The sequence below is a fragment of the Physeter macrocephalus genome, chromosome 16 (assembly GCF_002837175.3).
Source record: "Physeter macrocephalus isolate SW-GA chromosome 16, ASM283717v5, whole genome shotgun sequence".
NCBI classification, from domain to species: Eukaryota; Metazoa; Chordata; class Mammalia; order Artiodactyla; family Physeteridae; genus Physeter; species Physeter macrocephalus.
Window position 1 is genome coordinate 59,371,714 of NC_041229.1, and position 14,873 is coordinate 59,386,586.

General features: G+C 57.5%; 1 protein-coding gene across 3 annotated transcripts in view; it reads right to left on the reverse strand.

The window, feature by feature from the left end:
- Window positions 1-385: 385 nt before the first annotated feature.
- The window catches only part of PDE2A (phosphodiesterase 2A), a 65,965-nt gene continuing 51,477 nt past the window's right edge, over window positions 386-14,873 (reverse strand). For 2 of the 3 annotated variants that reach the window (XM_028501553.1, XM_007110643.2), the window contains 24 exons: window positions 14,580-14,733; window positions 14,374-14,426; window positions 14,102-14,176; window positions 13,959-14,000; window positions 13,368-13,436; window positions 12,984-13,114; window positions 9,820-9,931; window positions 9,300-9,339; window positions 9,096-9,159; window positions 8,607-8,679; window positions 8,281-8,458; window positions 7,946-8,058; window positions 7,194-7,271; window positions 6,196-6,318; window positions 5,666-5,736; window positions 5,266-5,388; window positions 4,852-4,939; window positions 4,573-4,620; window positions 3,465-3,539; window positions 3,196-3,295; window positions 2,826-2,938; window positions 2,398-2,436; window positions 2,155-2,261; window positions 386-1,809 (listed from right to left, as the gene is read on the reverse strand). In XM_028501553.1, the coding sequence (XP_028357354.1) occupies window positions 1,599-1,809; window positions 2,155-2,261; window positions 2,398-2,436; window positions 2,826-2,938; window positions 3,196-3,295; window positions 3,465-3,539; window positions 4,573-4,620; window positions 4,852-4,939; window positions 5,266-5,388; window positions 5,666-5,736; window positions 6,196-6,318; window positions 7,194-7,271; window positions 7,946-8,058; window positions 8,281-8,458; window positions 8,607-8,679; window positions 9,096-9,159; window positions 9,300-9,339; window positions 9,820-9,931; window positions 12,984-13,114; window positions 13,368-13,436; window positions 13,959-14,000; window positions 14,102-14,176; window positions 14,374-14,426; window positions 14,580-14,733 (2,280 nt within the window). In that variant the 3' untranslated portion in view covers window positions 386-1,598. The remainder of the gene's footprint in view (window positions 1,810-2,154; window positions 2,262-2,397; window positions 2,437-2,825; window positions 2,939-3,195; window positions 3,296-3,464; window positions 3,540-4,572; window positions 4,621-4,851; window positions 4,940-5,265; window positions 5,389-5,665; window positions 5,737-6,195; window positions 6,319-7,193; window positions 7,272-7,945; window positions 8,059-8,280; window positions 8,459-8,606; window positions 8,680-9,095; window positions 9,160-9,299; window positions 9,340-9,819; window positions 9,932-12,983; window positions 13,115-13,367; window positions 13,437-13,958; window positions 14,001-14,101; window positions 14,177-14,373; window positions 14,427-14,579; window positions 14,734-14,873) is intronic. The other variant, XM_028501554.2, reaches the window with a different exon arrangement.

Genomic DNA, 14,873 nt, shown 5'->3' on the forward strand with positions numbered 1-14,873 from the left:
AGAGGCCCAGGCCTTGGCTGTATGGGCACTCATGACTAAGGAAGGCCAGCAGACAGAGGGTCTAGGAGAAGCACCAGGTCACCTCCTCTAGGCAGCCTCCTTGATTGCTTCAGCCCCTCAATTCTCCCTTTCCAGTCCACAATCGCTGCCCCATGCTCAGGCCTCTGTATCTGCCATCCACACCTAAGTCCCCACTATCTGTCACAGGACTGGTCCGGGGATATCCCAACAGGTCTAGGACTCCCCCAGAAGAGGGGCTAGGCAGCAGAGGTGGGAGCTCCAGTAGCCTGAGAGTTCTAAAAGGCATTTGCCTCCCCCAGGGCTGTTTCCCCGCCCCCTCTCCAACCCCACGTACAAAGTCTGCAAACAGCCCTGTGGGGGAGGGTTGGTAGAAAGAAATAGATTTATTCTCATGTACAAAGCGGTCAGCCCACGGGACCATATACAACAGTTGCACAGAGTCCTAGAAAAACGCATCTCTCTAAAGGCAGCTCAGAATAGGTAAGGCAGGTGGCCCCCTCCCCCAAGCCCACAACATGTACTCAACAAAACAGAGAAAGGAGGAACCTGCGGCAGGATGACCCCAGAGACCCGGCCCTGTGGGGTCTCCCAAGCCCCGGGGCACGGGTGGATATGGCCTTGAAGAGGAGACAAGCCCTACCAGGGCTGAGGCCAGGTTCCCCTCTGGCTGCAGGAATGCAGGAGGGGCTCGGGCTAAGGGGGTACACTCAGAGGGCCACTGAGGGACTCAGTGTCGGCTCTCTGCCCCAGGGGGCCAGGGACACTCCATGGCCTCTCCTGGGACTCCACAGAGCTATGGGGACTTTGATCTAAAAGGGGTCTTAGAGAATGGATTATCTCACTCTCCTGTTTCATCCAGATAGGGGAAGGGACTTGCCCAGGGACAGCCAGGATGAAGCACTGCTGACCCACGCTGGGCCTGCCTCCCAGCCCAGGGATCCTTCCTGTCCACTGTTCTTATCCTGCTTTCTTCCTGAGCCCCCTCTCCCAGAGCACTGAGCTGCCCCCCTGGCAGCTTCCTTATGGGACCCCTTCATCTCCCCAGGTCCCAGTCTCCACTATAAGTACAGTGGCAGTCCTCAGGGCCACCTGTGGCCCCATGGCTATTTTTAGTCTTCCAGCCAAGCTGACGACTATCTCTAAGACCCAAGCTCTGCCCACTCAGATGTCTCACCTTCTTGCATGAGGATCCTAGGGGGCAGGGGGTGTCCTCAGAGGAAAAGGGCACAGATCTGGTGGGGCAGGAATGGGGCCCAGGAGAAACCATCCAGGCTGCCTCAGAGGAGTGGCCTGAGGGGGGGCACTTGCCAAGGTGTGGTCAGAGGTGCAGAGCAGGGCGCACTGCTCATTGCCATCCCTGTGCTCTCAGAGGACAAATAACAAAGTCTTGGTGAGGCTGGAAATCTTCCATTATACAGACGAGAAAGCTGAGGCCGGGGAAGGTCAGCCTTGCCCGGGGTCACATGGGGAGTCCTGGTCTAGAATCCAGGACCCGTGGCTCTGGCCCCAGGGCATGTGGCCAGGCCAGTGGAGAGTTGTGGGAGGAGGCCTGGGTGAAGAGGAGTCCCAGGAGGGACTCACTCAGCATCAAGGCTGCAACAGCCATTGATGGGGGCCCCAGCACCATCCAGGTCAGGCACCTCATACTCCTCGTCCAGGAAGTCCAGCGAGTTGTTGCTCGGGAGGCCGCGGATGGTGAACTTGTGCGACACTTTGGTCCAGTGTTCACGATTAGAGGCCACACGTTCATACAGCTCTGCTGCTTTGGGGAACAGGTCCTGCAGCAGCCTGGGGATGTGAAGGGGCAGGGTTAGAGGTCAGAAATTAGACTGTGAGCAGCAAGAAAGATTAGGGCTGGACCACAGGTAGAACTTCCACAAGAGTATGAGGCATAGGACTGGAAGCACAAGGAGAACATGGCGGTCTCTTTCCATAAGGGACCAAGGATGAAGTGAAGGACCCATTTAGGGGCAAAGCAGGAGAGGTTGTGTGCAGAGGCAGGGAGTAGATGAGCTGGAGCAGAGCCAGGCCAGCCCAGCACCTGTGTCTGCTGTGACGGCCACAGCCAGCCCCATCCCACCCACCCTGCCGTCCCTGGCTGGGGTCACCAGCAGGCCCCACGAGCTCGCTCACTTGTAGATGGGCATTGCGATGTGCTCCATGAAGCTGATCTGCAGCTCGGGGATGTAGGCCTTCTCACGGTCCATCATCTCCATCGGCCTATTGCCCATGGCCTTCTCCTGCAGGCATCAAGTCGTCAGGCCTGGCCCTCTCCTTCCTCCATAAGCACCCGGATCAGGCTAACCTAGCCCCTCCCGGAGCCCAGGCTAGGAACCCTCCCCCAACCTGGACACCCTGCGGTCACTCCCCACATACCAAGTCTCCTTGGGAGAAGAACTCTTTGTAGATCAGCTCCTGAAAGGTCAACACTCTCATTACCTCCTGTGAGTGGGATCCATCCACACACACTCCTCCACAGCCCATTCCCAAGGGGGCAAACTGAGGCACTGTGCCCTCAGGACCTGCCCTCACCATCCCTGGCCTGGCAGGGGGATGGGCCCCAGATGGGGAGGAGTGGCTGGGTTCTGGCCCACCTTCCACCAGCCACTGATTTGCTATGAGTGACCCCTCCAGTGAGTCCATGCCCCTCCCTGAATCTCCCCACCTGTCGTTCTGAGGGGGTCCAGGTTTCTGTCTCCCCCACAGGCTGAGCTCAGCACAGGGAGGGTGTTCAGGCTGCAGGAGCCACACAGAGCCAGGCAGGGAGTACAGCCTGCGCCTTCCCAGGCTGGGGCAGCACTTACTGCAATCTTCCTCGTGGTCTTCCAGCCCTTGGTCTGGTCAGAGAGGTCACAGGAGGTCATAAGGAGGCAGAGAAGGAGGCTGTGATGCTGCTTGTTGGTTCGGTCATAGCCCACTGTTGGGGAGAGAACAGGGTCAAGGAGAGGGTCCCAGCATGCTGGTACCCTCTCTCTGAGGGCAAGGCCCCAGGGCCCACCCCAAAATGGTCCAGGGAATTCAGCACCCTGGATGGGAGCCAGGGATGTAGGGCTGAGTCTGCCTGGTGGATTGATGCCGGAGGGGGTGGATCTAAACCCCTGGGGATGCTCTCCAGGCGAATGCCCCTCTTGGTGGTCCCTCCCCAACCCTGAGGCCTGGGCTAAAGGCAGGCACCTTCGGCCATCTTTTGGAGATCCTTGAAGATGCGGAGGTGGTGGGCCAGGTCTGTGGCCAAGATGATGTCCCGCATAAGGTCCAGCATGCGCTGATAGTCCTGGGCCAGGGTCGGGGGTGGGGGAGGGTGTCAAGGCCTCTGGCCAGACACCCCACCCTCGCCCCCAGACCTCAGGAACCTCCACCCCTCGGCTTCACTCCTTCTCCCGTCTCAGGCCAGCTCCCAGCTCCCACTCCCTCACCCCCAACCCCACCCCCGGCCTCATCACCTTCCGGGAGAAGTGGTCAAAGATGTTGCAACCATGGGTGTTGAGGATGGCGATGGCCTGAGCGAAGTGGTGCCTCTGGGGGGAGAGGAGTGATGGGGGTCCAGCTGGGGTGGGGGGCTTCCCTCCTCACTGACCCCAAGAGAGGGAGCAGGCCCGGCCCAGCCCCGGCCCCCAAGGTGAGCTGAGCAGGCAGAACTGGGGATTCGGGGGGGGGGTGCTGTTCCCTTTCTGGCCTCTGTTTCAACCCTCTATGTGACCCTGGGCAAGTCCCTGGCCACCTCTGAGCCTTGGATTCCTCAGCTGTCACATGGAGGGACACAACAAGGTAAGCTCTGAGGGCCTCTCAAGCTGGAACGATTCTGAAATGATCCCTCGGAGTCCTGGACACTGACTCATGCAGCCAGCATTTGTGTGCTGACAAGGAAGGGCGGTGACGAGGCGAGGGCAAGGCCCCTGTCTCCTGATGCTGAGGGCTGTCACTCAGAGGAGGGGCAGGTAAGCCCAGGGCATGGAGGGCAGAAGCAGGGCTGCCCCCAGGCCTCCCAGGAGGAAGCGAGCCCCTCGTCTCTGGGGGTGTGCAAGCGGGAGCAGCTCTGGAGGGGGGCTGCGGGGGCCGCGTGGGGCAAGGCAAGCTTGGAAGTTTGACTGCCACTCTGTGCCAAGCCCTGTGCCAGGTGCAGGGAACTCAGAGATGTCCCCGATTCTGTCCCTGCCCCCAGGAGCTCCCATCGGGGGCATGCAGACCCACATCAGTCTAAGGCAAAGTTGAGTATGATGGGAGTGAAGCCTGTACCAGGCTGGGTGGGGAGGGGGTTTCATAGGGTGTCCCCAGGCATGCAGAGAGAAACATGCTAAATGCAAGTCCTCCCTTGACAAACCTGGGTTCAGGCGGAACCTGCTGCCTGATTCGTACCCCCAGCCACACCTGCACCCCTCCAAGCCCATCCAGGAACAAGAGCCAGACGTGCCCTGGGGGTGGCTGCAGCTCTCATAGCCTGTCTGAGGAGCAGGGCTTGGGAGGGGGAGGAGCTGGGCCACAGTCTAACTTTGTAAGTCACTGGCCTTAAGGGGACAGTGGGAACGGGGCTATTGGGCAGAATGGTGGTACCTCCATGACAGAACCTTCTGAGCTGTAGAGCGCGGCCAGCACAGATTTCTGGAAAAGCCCGAGAAAACTCCATTACTCCTCACATCCAGAGGCAAGTGCTGCCATATTAGGCTCAGAATTGCCCTGCTCCTCCCGCCATCTTCCAAAGCCTGGGAGAGCCTCCTCCCATCTCTAAACTGGCTCCTGGTCTCACCACTCCCGCCTCTCCTCAGGCTGGAGTGGGGGAGACTCCCAGACACCTCGGGGAGGGTGCCCACTGTGACGAGGGCAGGGTCTCACCGAGGCCACCTGGAAGGAGTTGTTTGTGCCTCTGTGGTCCAGGTCGTGACACATGCAGGAAATAAACAAGGCAAAGATCTCCATGTCCCTGGTTGGGAGGAGACAGAGGACAAGGAGGTCAGCCACTGCTGCCTCCCCACACTTCCAAAGGAGGGCCAGCTGGATGAGATGTCCAGGATAAGGGGAATAGCTCAGTGGTTGAGTATTTGACTGCAGATGTCCAGGAACCACCTGAACAGGAGCTCAGGACACCTGGGTCCCCTTCTTGGAAAGGGGCCTTATACCTTTCTAACTGGGTTGTTAAGAGGGTCCCGTGAGGCAGTGTGTGTAAAGCCTGCCACACAGGAGGTGCTGCCCTGTCCCAGGGAAGGGGACCCCACCAGCTACCAGATGGGGGGAAGTGCAGTCTCTCACTCGAGGTAGTTGGCGAGCTCCAGGTTCTTGTAGAGCAGGTAGCAGAAGTGGGAGACAGAAAAGGCGTGCATCCAGTTGTGGTAGGGGGGATCCCGGTAGCCCTTCTTCACCATCAAACAGAACCTGGGGGAGGGGAGAGGGCAGCACAGGGGCTTCAGGCTCTCCTCCTCCAGGAAACCCTCCAGGCTCTGCCCTGCCCCATTCCTTTCCTATCCTCGTGGTCCCAGTGTCTGTGAATTGCTTCTCACAGATCCTCCCCACCCTCACAAGAGTGGGCCTCCCCTAGTCATCCTCAGACAGTCCTTCCCAGAGTGCAGGGGGTAATGGATGTGAGAGTAGGGTTTAGGAGGGAGGCAGAGACGGGGCTGCCTGCACGGAGGGGAGGGCTGAGGACACACACCGGGCTAGCGTCGGGCAGTCAATTTTGTAGTTATTGATGAAATTCATGTCCTGCAGCATGCTGAGGATGGCCTGGAGAGAGTGGAAAGGAGGGATCAGAGGGATCGTCAGTTTCAAGATGGGCTGCCCCGCCCCCAGCCTTGGCCCTTCTTGGAGCCTCCAAAAGTTTGGAGTCTTGGAACTTTAGATCTAAATTAGAGAATTATAAAATGGTAGAGCCAAGCATTCTCGGAGCCATGAACTTAGAAATATGACATCTAAGAACTCTTGGAACCAAGTTCACACAAAATCTTAGAAAAACAGGGAGGGAGGTGCCAATCCTGAGGCCATCGTTCGTTCCAGTCCAGCCCCTGGCCCCTGGGCAGGCCCTGTGGCCCATGCTGGCAGACCACATGCCCCCTCCATCTCTGAGGAGACTCTATAGCCTTCTTTGATGACTCTGTCTTGCCAGGAAGTTCCTATGCACATCTAACTTCAATCTCCGGCTGTACACTCTCCACCTCCACATTCAAGTGGGACAGGCCAGCTCACCGTGGAGGTGTCATCCTCGGGCAGAGAGCGAGGAGTGTAGGTGAAACAGGCAAAATTGGAGTCAATGGCAGCCACAGGCTGGATCCCATCATGGAGAAGTTTGGTGTATTCATCATCAGAGACCTAGAGGGAACCAGCCGGGGTATTAGAAGACGGCCTCCACCCAATCCAATGTCTTCAACCTCAAATTCCCACAGTGGCAGGGACCTCCCACTCAGAATGCACCCCAATCGGGCCATCCACTCCATGGGTTATCACTGGGCAGGAGAACACCACCCTCCCCTCACCATCCTGCAGCCCACCTACTAAGCCTCCTTTCCTGTGACGACCCTCATCTGTAACAGCCTATCCTTGTCAAAGACAGAGAACACCTCTTCATGACAGCATGGGTAGCCTTTCATAGACAATAAATTAAAGATTCCTTCTTTGGGGAGGACCATCCCAGAGTCTAACCTCAATCCTTCCTGCTACAGCTTTGACCGTAGCCACAAAGTCTGTGAGACTTTGGTTTAGACACAGATGAGAGGAATGTTCAAATGAACAATGACCACCACATACTCTGAATTAAAGTCTGGGACAGCTTTTCTAACACAAGGTCTGGGAATGGGACTGTCCAGGACTGCATGACCACTGTATTTAAGGGATCTGTCAGAAGGGCCCTGGGTGGGCTTCCCAGCCTTCAGTAATTCCCAGGATGGGAATTATCCCTGGACATTGGGAACACCTGGCTGAACCAATTCTTCCCTGGGCTAAGTCCTGCTGCAAGCCTTGGGGCTGAACCAGAAACTGCTTTGAAGGCAGGCTGCCCTGAAGGAGAGCAGCAAAGCAAAAGGCAAGGCATTGCTCTGGGTCTATCTTCTTATATTCAAGAGAGGATGATCAGAAAGCCCAGCCTGTCTTGGGCGCCTGAGGATTTGGGGAGGCAGGGGAGGAAAAGGTGGGCTACAGGGGACCCTGGGGCCCTGACAAGGAGGGCAGAAGCTCCGTGCAGGGCTCACCTTCATGTGGTACATCATCATCTCGTTGGCTAGGTGGCTGCGATACTGGGCCTCATTCACTTTCTTGTATAGGAGAGACTGGGGGGAGAGAGGGAAAGATGGGGCTCAGGCAAGGTGGCTGTGAAATCTCAGGATGTCCAGAACTGGGACAAAGGGATCAGATAGAACCCCTGCCCCCTTCCTGTCTCATGCTGGGCCCAGTCTGAGCCTTCAAGCTCCAGCCCAGAGTAGGGAGCCCCCTCCAACTTTCATCCAGACCTCCCCTTGCTCCTCCTTCCCAGTGCCTCTTAGCACTTGAGCTGGCACTTTGCACACTCTCCTGAGCTTGCCCCAGGCTTCAGTGATGGAACCTGAGGCCCACAACAGAGAGACAGAAGCAAGGAAGGGGGACAGTGTTGGGTACCTAGGGGTTGGATTCCTGGGCCAGAGCTGCCAGCTCTGGACAATGAGACCCAACATATCCCAAAAAGAATAACCAGGAGCTTGGGTTGAGGTTGCTTCCAGAGAACGGAGGGAAATAAAACAGATCTCCCATAGTCCTGGGAGGCTAACTGTACAGGACAGGAAGTAGTATCTCCGATTTTCTGATGGGAAACTGAGGCCAGAGGTGACCAGTAGGTACTGAAGATTGCACAGCAACCCAGCAGCAGGGCTCTGAGCCCCAGGGCAGGGCACGGACCCATCTGGACAGAGCAAGGAGAGCCAATGTGGAGAGGAGAACAGAGGGTCCTGCACGCCCCTGTCCTCCTCACATGTGCGATGCTGATGCCACAGTAGATGGAGAAGGCTGTCGCCAGATCCTCGTCAAACTTGCTGAACCATGGTCCGTTGATCTTATTTACCAGCTCGGCCACACCGATGACCTCTGGGGACCAAAGAAGGGCTCGGATGAGCCAGTGGATGTGTCCGACGGAGATGTGCTCTCCCAGGGTGTCCTCAAGGGACGTCACATATTTGGGAAACCCCATCCCTTCGGCTTAGGGACGCTAGGGTGGTGGAGAAGGCTTGTGGAACTTCCGCTCGGCTCCGCCCCATCCTGCTCAGGCCCCGCCCCGCCCCTCCTCCCGGAGCCGCCAGGACCACGCACCCTGGTTCTCGTTCTTGATGGGAAAGCAGAGAATGTTGCGCGTCCGGAAGCCGGTGCTGTCGTCCACGCCGCGGTAGAAAAGTGGGTGTGCATACGCGTCCGGGATGTTCAGAATCTGGCCCGTGGTCGCCACGTGGCCCGCGATGCCCTGGTCAGCCGGGATGCGGATCTCATAGCTCTACCGGGCCAGGGATGGCGTAGAGAGGAAGTTGGTGGCCGGTCGCAGAGAGGAACATCAGCCATCGGGCCTGCTCCCCAGCGCCCACTGCGTACTCCCGGCCCCCAGGACCACGGCCACACCCTCCCTCCTCAAGGCCCTGCCTCACCTCATCATCCACCACGCCCCCATCGAACACCTTAGCCACCAGCTCGTTCTGATCCAGCAGGAACACAGAGCATCTGTGGAGAGATGGCTTTGGTCCACAGGGCCCTGACACCCCTCTCCCGCCACCCCTCAAATCTCACGACTAGAGGCAAAGCCTGGATTTTGAGGCCTGGAGGGAGAGACTCTCCTCAGGGCTGGCTGACTCCAGACATTAGTCCAGATCGATGATTTTTTTTTTTTGGTGGCGCCTACTCTGTGCCAGGTACTGTGTTAGGAGCTGAGGACCCATGGCCAGCAAAGTAAGCCCCACCCCTGCTGTCACCTGATGTTACAGTCTAGTGAGAGACACAGGCATGAAATAAAGAATCACACAAAACGTGATGGGGTCCCACAAGAAGACAATGGAGGGGAAAAAAAGAGGGGAGGAAAGAAGAGGTCACTACTGAGGCCCAAGTCCTCTCTCGCCCCACCCCGGGGTGGATTCACTCACATCTCAGCATTGCTGAGGTTTCTGGCCTCTGTGATGATCTCCTGGAGCAGCACAGAGACGTCATCTGTGGGAGCAAGAAGCATGGGGGACAGTGGTGAGACCAGGCTGGAGTGCTGAGGCCAAGCCCGCCCACCTCCCCTCCTCAAAATGCCACCCCCCCACTCCCACCCCACAGCCAGGCATGAAGGAGGGCAGTGCACTCACCCAGGTGAGTGAAGAGGTTCTTTGCCACTTGGAGAAGAGCCTGGAATGGAGAAAATGGAGATCACAGGGGATCAGGTTGCAGGGGGTCACCCTCACCAGCCCCCTGCCACCATCAGCTCCAGGGTCTTCTCATTCCTCCCCTAGGGCTCTCTGGACAGACTGGAGACTGGCAGAGTCTAATTATATCATTTGGCTACTAAGTGAAGGAGTGGGAGAAGTAGCCCCAGTGAGGGTGCACAGACATCCTGAGTCTCAGGTGCGCATGCACCTCCAGCTCTAGCCACCCAGCTGTTGCTGTGATGCCCAATCTGAACACTAGAGGGCGATCGCATACAGTGCCTGCAGCCAGAGGTGCTGTCTTGAAGAGCTACTGTCCTCCCTCTTTAAGAGGCCGCCAGAGCATAGGTAGTCTCCCTGCCACCAGCCCCCAAAGACATGGGCTTTTCCCTTGTGGCTGACTCTCTGGAGCTGAGAGCTGGGCGACTTGGTCCCCGAGAGAGGCGCAAGGCAGGCCACTCACCTGGCACTCACACTTGAGCTTCTGCTCCTTTTGGAAGGCCAGGGTGCTGGTGAGGACCGTGCTGGTGTAATGGAAGCAGTGCTGGATCACATGCTCATCCTGGTCTGTGAATCTGGCAGGATGGGGTGGCGGGGGTCACCGGAGAGGGACAGACCACAGACTGCTCGCCCCATTCTGCCTTACTTCCGTTCCTCCAGGAAGCCCACTTGGAAATCCACCAGCAAACTCACTCTCCTCTGCTGGGGCTGCTCACCGCACAGGTGGCTTGGGCCAGCTTCCCCCTCAGACTGGGGGCTCCTGAGGGGGGGCAGTTCTAATCCTCCTCTGACCAAAATGTGTTTTCCTCCTCAGACTATTGCTTCTCGAAGCCAGAGCCATGTCTCCCTCCTCTGACTTCAGATTTACCCAGACTGAGGTTGAGTCTCCTCCCTCAGACTGGGGCTGGGTGTTCTCCTGCTCTTCTCCAGGGGCCCCTCCAGCCTCAGGGAGGGGCGGTGGCACTGCCCTGTCTTTTCCAGCTCCTGTCACTGTCCTACCCTCCTCCCTGGACTTTGCAGGCCCCGATTTGGTGCCTCCACAAGTCCTATGATGCTGTGGGCAGGGCAGTGCCCATCAGATTCATGGAGCTGGCTCACAACGGACAAGATCAGCCCAAAATTCTGAGGAGGTCATTCAATGGGGTCACCAAATGATTTGCCACCAGGGAGCTTGGTGGGACTGGATGGACCAAGCTGGAGGTGCGACCTGGGCTGGGGACGTGGGTAAGCCTCTCCAGATGGGGATCATGGGGAGATGGTGCATTTCTCAGAGATTCTGACCATTTCTCAGCCCCCAGATTTCCCTGCCTAGTCCCTTCCCCATTTGGGGGCTACCTTCAGTGCTCCTCTCTGCCGGGGTATCCTCCACACGTGCTTGCCATCCAGTGATTCGGATCTAGACCCCAATCCCCACCACCCTGTGTCTGTCTGCCCACCTTCCTTCCCATGGCATTTGAGCCCTCTCCATCTAGTCCCACCCACCTCTCTCCCCTCTTCTATGGGTGTCTCTCAGCTTCAGCCACAGTAAGATCCTCATCATTCTGAGAAAACCTCAGGCTCTTTCACACCTTCATGCTTTTTCCCACACTGTTCACTCTGCCTAGAATACCTTTCCCACCCTCCTCCCTCTACGCCCTAAAAATAAACATCAAGTCTTGAAGGCAGGGACCATGACTGTACCATCCCCTGTCTAATACAGAGCCTGGTACAGGGGAGATATTTGGAAAGTGTTTGCTAAATGTCGTAACCGTACCTCTGCCCCTGCCACCTGCCCCATCGCACTCCCAGCTAAAGGGATTCTGGAGTCCCTGTTCTCTGGGTTCCAGGCAGCTTCTCTGCAGTGTCTGCTCTGAGCTGAGCACCACCTTGGCTCATGCAGTTGTTCAGCACTCACTCCCTGAAATATGTGGAACCCAGAGATGACCTTGCCCCTGCCCTGGGCCTCAGGGCTGTCACCAAGTCCCCATCTCGTTTCCCTTCTGATACCACCTCTCCTCCAGGTCCAGGGCCACCTCAGAACCCAAGCCTACAGCCAGCAAGCAGCCAGAGGGCACAATCCCTGCTGGACCCTCCCCTCTGGGAGCATAGGGCCAGACACAGTAGGTACTCAATGTGTGTTTACTGAATGGCACAAACGCTCCCACCACTAGGATGGGACAAATGACACAGATCCTATATCCCCCCTGCCTCAGCAGGTTCTGCCTTGTCCCTGTCTTTATTTTCCCAGGCCCATCCAACTGCCAACAGAGCTCCATGCTGGCAGGTCCTGCTACTCAGATCTCTGACTCCCAGATCTCTGCCCCACCCCTGCAGGCCCCATCCTTGGGCTTCTGACACTCTCTAGTCCCAACATCTCTAGTCTCCACTTCCTGCAGGAGGTCCGAGCCCTCAAACCCAGCCTGCTTGCTTGGGCCCCAGGGGCCAAGCATCTTGACAGCATCTCTCTGCATCCTGGAATCAGAATGCAACCCCTCGGGCTTCCCTGGTGGCGCAGTGGTTGGGAGTCCGCCTGCCAGTGAAGGGGACACGGGTTCGAGCCCCGGTCCGGGGGTAACCCACATGCCACGGAGCAGCTGGGCCTGTGCGCCACAACTGCTGAGCCTGCTCTCTACAGCCCGCGAGCCACAACTGCTGAGGCCCGCGTGCCATAACTACTGAGGCCCGCACGCCTAGAGCCCGTGCTCCGCAACAGGAGAGGCCACCACAATGAGGCCCGCGCACCGCAGCGAGGAGTAGCCCCTGCTTGCCGCAACTAGAGAAAGCCCGTGTGCAGCAACGAAGACCCAATGCAGCCAAAAATAAAATAAATAAAATAAAAATAAATGTTTTTAAAAATCGTTTAAAAAAAAAAAAAAAAGAATGCAACCCCTCACCTGCCTACTACGCCCTACTGCTAGGCCTGCTGGACCAAGTGTGGCAGCATTCACATCCTAAAGCTGCACCCAGGACAGACACGGCTGATCAATCACAGCACTGTTTCTCACTAAACTAATACAATGCTTCAGGCAGCTGCTACCAATTAATGAGTTGGTGTAGGACATGAAATCTATGATACCACTTCTAGGCCTCAAATCTGACCTCAGTTCTTGAGATATGGATTAAGCCTGTTTACCTGACTGTGTGTCCTGCCTACCCCTCTGTTTCATACGATTCTTACAGCTGCCCTATCAATGCCTCTAAAGACCCTCAGCTTAGCCCAGCCCCCATGCCTATTCCCTTGAGCCATTGTCCACTGGGTCGGTGACGCTCTGCGGGTCCCAGAGAGTTCACCCATCCTAGAGCTCACCGCTCCTCCATCAGGCAGTTCCCAGCAGAAATGCCAAAACAAAGGATGGCAAGTGGGGGAAAGGTCAGTACCAAAAAGTGGATAATCCAAACTGCAGGAAGTGGGCAAAGAGAAGACGAACTCTCCTGGACCGCAACATGATTTTACAAAGTCAAAATGGAGCAGCGGCAAGGGTCTATCGCTCCCATAATCTCACAGTCTCTTGCACAGACAAACCATTCAACCTACCACTGCTAGAATAGTACTCCCTGCCCAGTACCCTTCCTGTACTGTTACCCTAGTCGAGCCCTGCCCGGCCTCTCAGCTCCGTCTCCTATCCACATCACTCCACCCAGACTCACAAGTCTCCTCCGAGCTTGTTGAAGGTGCAGGCCAAGGCCACCACCTGGTCAGTGGCCCGGCTGATGACAGGGACACAGAGCATGGCCTGCACCTCGAAGCCCAACATGCTTTGCAGCTGTTGCACATCCTCCTGCAAAGGGGAGGCAAGGGGAAGGCAAGTCAGGGCAGGGAAGGAGGGAATATGCTTCCTTCCCCCGCCCTCCACCACACTCTGCAACAGGAGGGGCTGAAGGGCTCATGCAGGGTGGGAAATGCTATGACATGGGGTGGGGTCTTGTCTCCCCCCATTCCTAGGCTGCCCTGGCCCAGAGACTCTGGCCCTGGGAACTGGGCAGTGGGCTCTCCCCTTGGCTCCCCGCCAGTCCAGCCAGGCCATGGCTTACAGAGGTGAGATCTTTCAGCTGGATAGACTTCTTGTCTTCCACCACCTGGCCCAGTCGTCCCATCGTCAACTGGGGGAGTGAGGAGAGCCAGTCAGGGCCCAGCTCTTCCCAAGATCAGGCGATGTCAGACCTCTTCCCCCACAAGTCTGGAAGTTTCAACTACCTCTTCAGTCAGTCCAAACCGTGGATGGAGGAGTGAGGGTGGGGTGAGGGTGGGGGAGTAGGCTCTTGACCAGAATCTCCTATGGAGGACTTGAGGGTCTTCCCTAACTAGGAGAGAGGAAAGCAGAATCCAAGGATTCTCACTGATCTTAACAGATTCTAAGAGAGCCAAATCCAGAAATACTCCAACAGAAGTGAAATGGTTCCAGGTGAGCCTTTCTGTAGATTGTGAGAGATTTCTCCTAATGGCTCCTGATCATGAGAGGTTGTGATCTCTCACAACATTTCTAAGTAGACCCCAAGATCCAGATAATTCCATCAGATTCCAAGAGATTCTAGCAGATCCCAATCTCTCTGGGCAGATCCCAGGAGAGCCTAGACGACTTTAACTGCTTCTGCAGACTCCCACACAGGGGGTGCGGGACTCACCGGAAAGCTGATTTCTTCCTCCAGCACTTTATCTCCAATCACCTGATGGGCAGAGCGATGTGGACTGGTTAAGGATGGGCAAGGTTTTTCCTCTCAGAGACCCCGGTCCCTCGCCCTGCTCCACAGTGGACCTGGGCCCTCACCTTACAGGAAAGCTGGAGATTGTCCTCAGATACCAGCAGGAGGCAGCAGCGGGATGCCTGGGTCTCCTGCTGCAGCTGAGAGGGAGGGACACGGCGAGAGGCTGACTGTGGATCTGGGAGCAAACCCACTCCCCACCCTCTAGCCCTTTTGAGGTTCCTCGGGTAGGTGGGGAAGAGAAGAGGGGCAGGACACGGGAATCTGAACTGAGATGGACGGCTCACAGGGACCTCGGTCCCGGGAGGAGCACAGTAGGTGGGGCACAGGGACTCACGTATTGGAGGACTTTGAGCTGCAAGGAAGAGGCATCCAGGTCGTAGAGTTCCCCTGCAATGGCGGAGCGCGGGTCAGAGAGAGGGCCCACAGAATCCCCCAAGGGTGCGCGCCACCCTCAGGCCCCGCCCACCCATGGGCCCCTCCCTTCCAGGTTCGACCCCGCCCCTCCCCGCCCCCAAGGACCTGCCCCAGCCGGGTCCTCACCGCAAAGCTGCAGGATCTTTCGGCCTTGGTCTGTGTACGGAACCCCACCCTTCTGGTCTCCCGCCGCCCCCTCTGGAGTATTCTGGACCGCTTCCGGGGCCGCGCTGAGCCCGCGCTGCTGCAGGGCCTGGACCCTCTTCAGGGCCACCAGGGTCTGGGACGGGCGGAGCGGTCAGCAAGCCACACGCCCCACCTTTATCGCCCTTTGCTCGAGCCCTTCCCTCTGCCTGCGGTGCCCATCGCCCCCACCCCCCACCCGCGTCCCAGACAACTCACCCCTCAGCGTTCCACCCT